General features: G+C 37.4%; 1 protein-coding gene across 2 annotated transcripts in view; it reads left to right on the top strand.

Moving 5' to 3' along the window:
- Positions 1 to 12,132, top strand: part of LOC108917672 (regucalcin) — a 35,467-nt gene that overhangs the window by 21,216 nt on the left and 2,119 nt on the right. Inside the window, exons 3-5 of one of the 2 annotated variants that reach the window (XM_018724397.1) lie at positions 5,615 to 5,997; positions 6,076 to 6,288; positions 6,530 to 6,626. In XM_018724397.1, coding sequence (XP_018579913.1) covers positions 5,615 to 5,997; positions 6,076 to 6,288; positions 6,530 to 6,626 — 693 coding nt within the window. The remainder of the gene's footprint in view (positions 1 to 5,614; positions 5,998 to 6,075; positions 6,289 to 6,529; positions 6,627 to 12,132) is intronic. The other variant, XM_018724399.1, reaches the window with a different exon arrangement.

Raw genomic sequence — 12,132 nt, 5'->3', positions numbered from 1 at the left:
TTGCTGTATAAATGTTTATAAATCAATAAAAAACAATTTCTACGGAATGTTTTATAATTTTATTGTAAAAACTTTCTTAGTGCTTACTTATTTAATAAAACAAGATAGCATATGCAGAACAGTAATGCAACAGTAATAAAATAAAATTGTACTATGAATTTAAAATAATATATATGTAGTTGGTTGGAATAAAACTTGGTGAAAAACAAATGCGTACAGGCGACAATGGTTAATATTCTTGTCTTGAAGATATTGAAAACAATAAAAAAAACCGTTATTCACACATTTTTTTTCTTGTAAATTTTACATATCTCCGATGTACAGGGTGAATCATAATTAGATGTAAAAAATTTGACTGAAGCTTCTCGCCAAAACAAAATAACTGGTCAAATAAGTCTTTGTCCCAAAATGCCCCTTATAAACGCTACAATGTGTTGAAATTCATAAAAAATTAATATTATACATATTGTTTTGAAATTTGGTGTAGTAAACGTAACTGTGTATTGCTACTTTCCTAATTAACCAGCAGAAGTCAATAATGTGCAATCACCCCTATGGTAAACTTCAAAAAAAAATGTTGTGCGCGTGACTAATATTGGAAATAAACCTACTATAAAATTCAGTTTTGAAGACCATTTCACAGGACCAAATCGACCAGTCCATCTACCACCAAAATGATTATTTATTTGCTCTGATAGTTTGCCGAATATTTTGTTTCATTTATTATATTGACTCTGCATAATGATTAAAGCAGGAGCTTTATAAGAAGACAAAATTCGACCTCGGGACATAATCAAGCATCGGACGCCACAGAGAAAATGAAAACAGTAAATAGGGCCCCGAAATGAAAAGTTTCGAATATTTTTTTACATATTCATAAAATATTTCCAAAGACAATTTGTAAATTCTTGTGTATGGAAAATTTTCTAATGATTATGTATAGCTTCCAATTTTTTTAAACTTCTTTACCGTTTGTTCAAAAGACAAGAATAGTAGAATGAATTTTATCCACGAAAAGTCTTCTAGAGCAATTGAAAACTCCTAAATCTATTTCTAAAATTTGTTTTTAACTAAAATGAGGAGAAGATCCGTGTTTTTTTTCCAAAATATATTGTCGTAGTACGAGAACCACTTGTTCAAATTGGCAAATTTGAATTCCTCGCATTCGATTTACTATAAGCCCGGTGTTACTAGAAAATAATTATTTAATGGTATAAATGTGGACACAAAAAAGGTTGCTAACTGATTGAGCATTTAAAAAATGCACTGGGATAAAATATAATTTTGCCATAAGTAAAAAAGAGTTATGCTGATATCATAATAAAAAATATCTTGCTAAATAGTTTTTCGGTAACGTTTTATTTATTGTTGCAATTCCATCCTCTTATTACGGCAATTATAATGTAATATCTACAATAGCAGAAGTTCTTATCGTTATTAGTTTGTCATCTTAGGATGTCGAATTCTCTGACAAAACCTTTTTTATTTCAAATAATACTAATAAGTGATTTTTTTGCCATAACTATGTGCACTTAATTAGATGCAATTATTAACTTTGTATTTAAACCTTCCGTTAATATTCAAAATTTACAAATGAGATATCTACAGGGTGTTGCATCACGAGAGGGACATGGCTTAATGGGAGATAGAGGACATCTAGGGTAATTAGGATCACCTATAGAGATAGCTCCTTGGCCATTCTTTATTGAGATACAGGGTGATTTATGATTTTTGGTCAAAACTGCTTTATGTCATAACTTTGGTAGGGAATGGAATAATGGGTTCACATTTGGTAGGGTTAATGCACTCACGATACTTCATGTATGCATGTATTACAGCAAAAAATATCCAGGTCCGGACTGCAAAAATTGTTAATTTTTTGTGCAAGTCTAGAAAACAACACTCTGTATGTCTTTTTTGAAATTCCGATACGATATTCGGAAAGAGCATAAAAAAGTGATCTTAAAGACGTGTTTCTTTTTTTTGTTACACTTTCGTGGTTATTTAAATAAGCTATTGAATATACGAGACTACGGCTTTTAAAACTAAATTACGTAAAGGACACATGATAAAAATGGTTTTGCAACTAAAATTAGCGAAGGCTTAATTGAGGGTAGATGTTATAAATAAGCATGCATATTTTAAACCTCATTTTCTTTAAATAATATGTATTCCAGGTCCGGACTGCAAAATTTTTAATTTTTTTTGTAACTCTAGAAAACATCGCCTTGTATGTATTTTTTGGTATTTCCATACGATTATCGAAAAGAACATTCAAAAGTAATCTCAGCGACATGTCTCTTTTTTTTTTGTTACACTGATAATTATTTAAATACGCATGATAAAAACACTTGACAAAAAATAAATTATAATCCGTAGATTTCGATTGCCATTCATGTAGATCTACCCAAACATTTGCAGTAAATCTGTACTGTGAATTACATAAGCGTTTGCAGATGGGTATTGCTGTGCCCATTTATAGTCGTTTCTCGAGTTATTTATTTACCCGTAATCAACGCGAAAAATAAATGAGTGAATGTGGTGTGAATAATACTGTTTCCTTTTCAATGTTTTCCATGCATTCCATTGAGAAATATTAATAGTCGAACTTATGTTAGACCTTGCATTTTGTTGAATTGAATCTAAAATATTATTCTCTTTTTGAACATCTTGATGTAAATTAATTATAGTAGGCCTACTCAAAGTGACAGATAATTATTAAATAGTGAATTGTTTGACAACAAACTGTTTACTGGTGTTATTGTGTATTCATTAACTTGCATTTAATACTTTTTATTTTCAAACGAAGAATATGCTGACATAGTATTCATCTATACGTTTTACAATGGGAATAGTAGGGCAGCACAAAGGGAATATCAGCAACGTTTTCCTGATCGTCGGCAGCCTAATTATAAAACCTTTAGTAAAGTCTTCCAGTACTCAAAACAACACGGGAGGTTTCCAACTTCAAAAAATTTGGAGCGTACTTTACATCAAGATGCTCAAGAACAGAACAATATTTTAAATTTAGTTCAACAAAATCCAAAAACTAGCACAAGAAGAATTAGTTCTGCCATTAATATTCCTCATTGGAATATATGGAGAACATTGAAAAGGGAACGTTATTATCCATACCACATCCGGCAGGTACAGCGTCTTGAACCAGGTGATAACATCCAACGGTTGTCTTTCTCGCGTTGGTTATCTAACCACCGTCCGGTTATTTACAGAACCTTATTTAAAAACGAAGTGCAATTTACAGTAGATGGAATAAATAACTCAAGGAACGACCATGAATGGGCACAACAAAACCCACATGCAAAACGCCAATGTCATTCACAACACAGGTTTTCTGTAAACATTTGGATCGGGCTTGTAAATGGGCATTTAATTTTTTTGAAGAGAGATTAGGTGGTAACGTTTATTTAAACTTTCTTCAAACAATCCTACCCAATCTCTTAGAAAATGTCCATATTAGAGGTATGCTCTTTCAACACGATGGAGCTCCACCGCATTTTAGCACTTGGATTATGAATATCCAAACAGATAGATTGGTCGTGGCGGTCCATACGAATGGCTAGCGGGGTCTCCGGATTGTATCCTTGCGACTATTTTTTATGGGGTCACTTGAAAGCAGAAGTTTATAAAGGTCGTAATCAAAAATAGGGAACAATTGATCGATCGAATCATTACAGCTTGCGATGAAATACGAAATAATTCAGTAATGATACGTCGAGCAATTGAAAACTTGGGTAAACGAGTAAGAAAATGTATCGAAGTTGAGGGAGGCCACTTTGAAAATTTGCTATAAAATTAATTTGCCATTGTAAAGTACATTTAGACACCTATTATTTTCTTTATGTTTTATTGTTATTTGTTTTCCGCGTTTTATTAAATAGTATTTGTTCCTACTTGCTTTTTTTATTTCTATTTTTTAGAAATCCTATTTACTAAAAGAAATAAACTACTATTTTTATCTGTAGCTTTTACTTACTCATGTCATGTGTTTCTTACTTACTCGTAATTTCATTTTAAAAGCTTTGTTACCGTACATTGAATAGCGTATTTAAGTAATCATCAAAGTGTAACAAGAAAAAGAGACATGTCGCTGAGATTACTTTTTTATGTTATTTTCGATAATCGTATGAGAATACCAAAAAATACATACGGGGCGATGTTTTCTAGAGTTACAAAAAAAATTAAAAATTTTGCAGTCCGGACCTGGAATACATATTATTTAAAGAAAATGGTGTTTAAAATATGCATGCTTATTTATAACATCTACCCTCAATTAAGCCTTCGCTAATTTTAGTTGCAAAACCATTTTTATCATGTGTCCTTTACGTAATTTAGTTTTAGAAGCCGTATATTCAATAGCTTATTTAAATAACCACGAAAATGTAACAAAAAAAAAGAACCACGTCTCTAAGATCACCTTTTTATGCTCTTTCCGAATATCGTATCGGAATTTCAAAAAAGACATACAGAGTGTTGTTTTCTAGACTTGCACAAAAAATTAACAATTTTTGCAGTCCGGACCTGGATATTTTTTGCTGTAATACATGCATACATGAAGTATCGTGAGTGCATTAACCCTACCAAATGTGAACCCATTATTCCATTCCATACCAAAGTTATGACATGAAGCAGTTTTGAACAAAAATCATTAATCACCCTGTATAAAGAATGGCCAAGGAGCTATTTATGTAGGCGATCCTAATTGCCCTAGATGTCCACTATCTCCCATTAAGCTATGTCCCTCTCGTGATGCAACACCCTGTATAATTCCAGCAATACCATCGTTCTCTTTTTATTTTTAATTTTTTAAGTATAAAACAAAAATTATAAACCAACGTTGATAACGTATGAACGCTATAGGCAGTGCACTACGTACTTCTTCATATGTGTATATTAATTGTCTAATCTTTTACATAACATTTTTATCCTTCATATAATGTGTATACACACAACCGAACCTTTATTAGTGACAATATAATATATTGTTGGTATGAAAAACGGACAAGGCATCCTTCCTATTATCCTGTTGCAATGTTGGACAGAAAATGGTATCGGTAGGTCTCGCGTCTGCATGTGAACTATGATTACTACGCTCTAAAAAAATATCTAGCTATTGTTATAAAATGTTTACTTCGATTTGTGTTAATAGGTAGACCTCAACTAAAGTCCTTTCCTAGTGCAATAAGTTATCTACTTACTTTTAATGGAAAAAATTAAAAGAAATGTACCTACCTATTCACTATAAGAAGGGACCCTGTTGTTCTATTAAAGCATCGGTTTAACGTAGTAAAATTGTTCATCAAAATAAATGTTATTAAGCTTGGGATATAATATTTTAACACTAACAAGAAAAATTGTTATTATAATACAAATTATCTTAACAAAACTGTCTTATTAGTCGGTTTTTCCCCAGTATACTCAAATTTTATAAAAGCCAAAAACCCACAAATATACGTGTAAGTGATTTGGATGGAAAGTTTTTTTATTGTCCACAGCTATATACCGTCTGTTTTTAACTATGATGTAGACTGCAGGATTTTTATTTTTCTGCCAAGATATAAAATAAAAAATTAGTAATTTATTTTGAATGTTTTAGGGACAATTGGCTACGAATCGCCGACCGGCGACCTCAACATGTACGAAGCCTACTTCTACAAAATCACCAAGGAAAACCTGGATAATCCCACCATCGTGAAAGCCCCAGTAAGCAACAGCAACGGTTTAGCGTGGAACAAAGCCAACAACAAACTCTACTACATCGACACACCAACCAGGAAAATCGTAGAGTTCGTCTACGACGACGACCTGGGTGTCCTCTCCAAAGAAAACCGCACAGCCTTCGATGTGGACCTTTACCCTGGAAAAATAACGGGATACCCCGATGGAATGACCATCGATGAAGATGACAACCTTTGGATATGCCTCTACGGAGGAGGATCTGTTATAAAAGCCAATCCTACAACGGGGGAACTGCTGAAGGTAATGAAATTTCACAGGCGTTTGTTTAATTTTTAAATTTTTAAATCCTGCAAATAAAGTTCGATTGTTTTAATTTAGGTGGTTCCAATACCTGCCAGGGACGTAACATCAGCGATGTGGGGAGGCCCAGACCTGGACATATTGTTTGTCACCACTTCCAAACACAGCTTGAGCGACACTGAAAAAGTTCAGCAGCCTGGAGCTGGAAGCGTTTATGCCATAACAAACCTAGGAACCAAAGGACTGCCAGTTTTCACAGCTGATATCATAGACAGCATCGCCAAGAGAAGGGTAAGTCGTGTCTAAGCAAATATTACCAAAAATTCAGTTCAATGGTGTGCATCTGTCATGTTTTCAGGTGTTAACATTTGCTTTTAATGTTGCGTCTTATAATTGTTGCATTGTTATCATTTTGGAAAACGTGTAATTTTTTAACTTTGTTGCACATTTTCAAAACATTAATAAGTTGAATTAAATCCAAGAAATGTGTAAAACAGTTCCTGTATCTTTGCTAACATGTATTTTTTTATAGAATATACTTGACAACATATTCAATGCAGAAATATTCGCACCCTTAGCCCCCAGAGAACAAACGAATAATATAGTATATCCACAAAATAATGAAATCCGTGAGTTTTTTCAGTTTATTCCTAACATTACTAACATTAACATTTACTGCCTTCCTATAGAAATAACAATTTAACGTTACGAAACATTTTTTAGTCGCAAGTACCCATGCTTCACAAACTGCTTTGGTGATGGTAATAATAATAATGCCAGGTATTTTAGTTTCGATTATTTTATTAGCAATACATAAACTACATAATAAGATTCTATTAATAGTAATTAATCTTATACGTAGTAGATGCCAATTTATATAACTGGTGGTTCTATATAAAAAAATATTATTAAATGCTGTATAAATTTATTTAATTGGAAACTTTTGCTTAGTGTTTTGCTTGCTTTTCGTAGGTCACTGTGTACAGGGATTTTTCGTTTTTCATTTATGTTTTTACATGTAGCTTAAAACTTTTTATAAAAAAATAAAAAATAGGTTTACAATGGTTTTTGGGATTGTCCCATACTATCTTACATTCGTTAAAATAAATTAATTAAAATGTATAAAAACCAATTTGTTCAACATAGGACACCCTGCATGTTTTTTATATACAGGGTGGTCCGAATTTTATTCAGGAAACTTCGAGGGCAGATAGATCACTTTGAAATAGTAGGTGCTTGCCTTATAAACATAGGTCTAGAACGGCCTCGTTTTAGAGATATAAAGTGTTGAAGTTGTAAAAAAAATGATGTTTTGTTTATTTCTCCGGAATCTATTAACATATCTCAATAAAATTTGGTACAGATAATGTATGATAGTAGGATTAGTAGGCCTTGCGTTTCCTAAAATATGAACTCTAAAGGTTCAACCAGTGGTGTACAACTGGCCAGGGGTCAACCCCTTTTTTATAAAAATATCTACGGCACTGTATTTTTTACAAGTTATAGTAACGGATTTATATTCTAATGCACAAAATACGTAAAAAGGTAACTTGAATTTTTTCCTTAAGATTCGCCGTTCTCAAGTTATTCGTATGAATATAATCTCCTTGTGGCAGACACTTCAAACCATATATTACAAGAATATTTATGTTTATGCTTAAAAGCAAGTGCAATTTCTAAGAACATCAACAAAATTCTTTCCACATCACCTGTGAGATAGTGTTCCTGGTGCGTTTTAGTTTCCCCCGGAGGCCACTATCTTTACAAACAATTTGAATCAAAATAATAATAAAAATACATTTACCAAGCAACAAAATTAACTTTACGTATTTACAACAATAATTGTTCAAAATGCGAACCACTCACATCGATACATTTCTGACATCTTCTATTAATGGAACTAATTGAAACTAATATTATGTGGAGGTTTTCTTTTAATTCATTACACCCGTCTTCTATTCGCTGCAGTAGTTGTGGTCTTGTATCTATCGGAGTAGAGTAAACTTTACTTTTCACATAGGTAACCCCAAACATAGAAGTCCAGGAGGTATGGATCTGGCGATCTGGCTGGCCAAAACACTAGACTCTCTGCACCATTATGGTTGACATTGGCATTTGGTCTTCTACCTATCCATTGCTCGATATAATTTTCATTAAGCCATTCTTATATTACTCTCCCAGAATGCGAAGGAGCACCATCCATTTATACCCAACTATTTTGTCGAATATTTAATGCAACGTCCTCTAATAATTCAAATAGACGGTTTTCTAGAAAGTTTAGATATGACTGGGAATTTAGACGGGGTGGCAAGCATAAACTTTATTGGGAATTATTCCGAGCCACAGGTTCTCGCAAAATTCGTGTGGAAAAGATCTTGTCTGCATTTCATAAGGATTTTCTTGTGACCAAATATACAAATTGTGAAAATTCACTAGCCCTCGCCTTGTGAATGTAGCCCTAATGGTCCAAAGTATTTCTAGTTAGAATTCTGGGTTATGTTGTGACTTTAACAACCACTGACAAAAATTCAGGCGTCTCCTGCATCTCCCGGAAGTAAATTTTGCGCAGGTTGTTAATGATACGGATTTCTGCCATGCTTATGTAGGTAGAACTTTTCTAATTTTCGATTTACTCACCCCAAATTGCCGAGACGCTCTTCGTGTATAAGGATCGTCTTCAAATGCTCTTAAAATTTCATTTTTGTGCCTTTCATTGCTCCGTCGTGATTTTCCAAATATCGATTTAACCAAAAATACGAAAGCGACGAATGTAAAGAATTTTGTCGATGTGCTTACAAGTTGCACTTACTTTTAATTATAAACATAAATATTCTTGTAATATTATGGTTAGAAGTGTCTGCTACAAGGGGATTGTATTGGTATGAATAGCTTGAGGTGAATTTTAGGAAAAAATTCAAGTTAACTTCTTTACGTATTTTGTGCATTAGAATATAAATCCGTTACAATAACTTGTAAAAAGTACAGTGGCGTAGGTTTTTTTGTACACCACTGGTTGGACCTTTAGAGCTCATATTTTAGGGGACGCAAGGCCTACGATCATACATTATCTGTACTAAATTTTATTGAAATCGGTCGATGAATTCCGGAGATATAAACAAAAAATATATTTTTTTTAACAACTTCAACACCCTGTATCTCTAAAACGAGGCCGTTCCAGACCTATGTTTATAAGGCAAACACCTATTTTAAAGAGATCTATCTGCCTGTATAAAATTCGGACCACCCTGTATTTTGGATATGATGCCTTCCTAGTATGACAGTGATATAAGATTTTCAGTATTTCTAATAATAGATAGTGTCGAGGAATATGATCGTAATGACCGACCATATTGACATGGGCCCTCGGTGGAGACATCGGAAGTTCGATTCGAGCCCCACGTTGGGCGCCATGTCGAGGAATATGATCGTTTGTATCGGTCACGACGGCATGGGCTCTTGGTGGAGACCTCGGGAGTTCTAATCGAGCTCCACGTTGGGCGCCATGTCGCGATCTATGATCGTTTGTGCCTAATACTTGAAAATTGTGCAGGGAATTTGTAACATGGGCTCGCCGCGAAGACGTCGAAGCAGGACTTCGAGCCCCACGTCGAGCGCCATGTCGTGAAGTATGATCTGAATGTTGTGTTTGGTCGGCATGGGTCCTCAGTGGAGGCATCGGGAGTTCTAATCGAGCTCCACGTTGGAAACCATGTCGCAACCTGTGATCTGGGATGTTAGTTCCCTTGACCGGGTTCCGCGGCAGGAACGCACGGAGTTCACGGGGATCGTCGCTATCGACGCCCGGTCGCACTATATTCTCTGACGATTGGAATCTGTGGTGGATATGACCTACAGACGTGGTGTCTAGGACACGAGCTCGCGGGGGAGATCTCGACGAAGAAGGTCGAGCTCCGCGTTGAGCGTCGTGTCGGGTTAGACTTTCTTGATATGGACCACTTAGGCGATGATCGTATGTTCGGGGGAAATCATGAGAATGGACGGGCGACGTACAAGTATTGTTTTGATAAAAAAGGCCGGCTTCGTCACCTATGACGTAGTCGGCTAAGGGGTTTTCGCTTACTATGGCACCCGAACGCGATGCGCATTGCTCCCGCTGGATACCACTTCGTAAAAAAGCTGAATGAACTGTAGCGTCGTCACCGACGGCTAGCTCACGTTCCGAATCACCCGACATCGGAAGTATTCCACTACCGGGGCCAGATCGTGAACCGTGGTTGGACTCATGGGATTCCCCGGACCCTACCAGTTGGTACGTAGGTTGAACCTCGTCCCGAGTATCTGTGGGTGACCCACTTCGTGGTAACTCTTGGTTGCTACTCGGATCCGCGAGTGCGTCGTGAGGGGTGGTCGAGATGGTGCCAGTAACTCGCGTAGCAGCGGACCTCAACGCGTACGGCGCTGTGGCTGCGCCGTGCCGCGTACTTCCGCGAGCCACCATCTTCGGTCCCTCAGACTCTTCGCGGAGCATCGATATAGCGTTGGCAGGAGAGGCCATTTCCTCTTTCACCCCGAATGTCGAGAGATCTTTCGCCGGCAAACAGGTGTGAGGGCAGTTCGTGTGACCGCTGGTCTCTCCGATTTGGGACGAGGTCTCGTCCAGCTCAGTCTTGATCATACTCACACGATCTAATTTATTATTCGTAGTATTACCTTCGAGGGCACCAATCCTCGTAGCACTGGATTTCGTAGTCGCGTCGCAGGGGTTCATCTTCCCCGTACGACAATGTCGGAGCAAGCTCTTTTGCTCCGAAAGTCTTGTAGACGTCTTGTAGTAAGCACTGACTCTACTATTAAATGTGGGTCTCTCGAGGGAGCCCTAGAAGTAAGGATAACTTCTTTACTAAATTTGGAAGTACGCCGCCACAATAACGTGCGTACTATTGCTTTGTGCCCGTGGGTCACAAAGTAAATGCCTCGTAGGGGTTTGACGAGGAAGGTTGCCTCGACGAGTGACCGCCTAGAAGTTTGACGAGGAAGATTGCCTCGGATTTGCAGATCTCAATGGAGTCTGAATTGTAGGTCTCGTAGGAGCCTATGTGTGTACTTTGTACCGAGGTGCGGGTCTCTCGATGGAGCCGGCACAGTCGGAATCAAAGTCTTCGTCGGAGGGTCGCAAGCCTCGGACGGTATGCAGGTCTCTGGAGGAGCCTGAAAGTATCGCTGTTTCGTCGCAGGGGGCGATCGAACAGGATCTTCGCCTCAGGTTGGGCTACCTCGGCGGGACGCAGGTCTCTGGAGGAGCCTGGAGTATCGCTGTGTCGATGCGAATGGCTATCGCACAGGATCTTCGTCGGAGGTGGTCAGTCTCGGACGGTTTCGCAGGTCGCAAATGGATCCTGGAATTTACCGCTGTTTCGATGCAGGGGGCTATCGAACAGGGTCTTCACCTCAGGCTAGGCTACCTCGGGTGGTTGTCTCGTTAAGCGAGTAGTGGTTGCAAAGCACTATCAATATCACGTCGAGGAATGGCAGCCTCGACGGAAGCCTCGTGAAGCGAGCCTGTGAGCTTGAGCTCCAAAGTTCTTGAGCTTGATGACAGGGTTTTTTCAATCAAACCGTGGAAGATATGTTAAAAGTATATATTGAACAGAATTAACAAACAATAAAGGTTCACAATTAACATATACAAGTTATTTACCATGAATAAGATTTGTTACACAATTGCTCTGTATCGCTTTCCGTCTCATGTACTCCCACTGAAGTACTGTAAACGTCAAAAGTAGACGTTCGATCACTTTTGTGGGATTTCCATACTTTTGGCGGACCGGGCCTTGAATTGTCCGCCAAAATCTCGAACCAAAATCATCCATCGTCCCCATCAACGCCGGGACTCGTTCCCCTCTGGCCTCTACGGATTGTCGATGTCGGCGTCGGGGATTTTGGAGTTTTTTCCAGGTTTGGGAAAAACTCTACCCGCGGTCTCGGCTTGGGCTGCCGAGCATCGTATCCAACCGCCAGAGCGGTGGAACCTTCGGAAGACGGTCCTTTCGGCCCAAAGACGGGGAAATTGGAAAGATAGGTGATATTTTCCCCGTCCTCGTAAAAGGGCTTACGGAGGTCTTATTTCTGGATGGATTCATTTGAAATTTTGTGTTTAGATACACGGCATGACAT

Source organism: Anoplophora glabripennis, unplaced genomic scaffold (genome assembly GCF_000390285.2).
Source record: "Anoplophora glabripennis isolate ALB-LARVAE unplaced genomic scaffold, Agla_2.0 scaffold44, whole genome shotgun sequence".
NCBI lineage: Eukaryota > Metazoa > Arthropoda > Insecta > Coleoptera > Cerambycidae > Anoplophora > Anoplophora glabripennis.
This window is presented reverse-complemented; position numbering and strand designations above follow the sequence as displayed.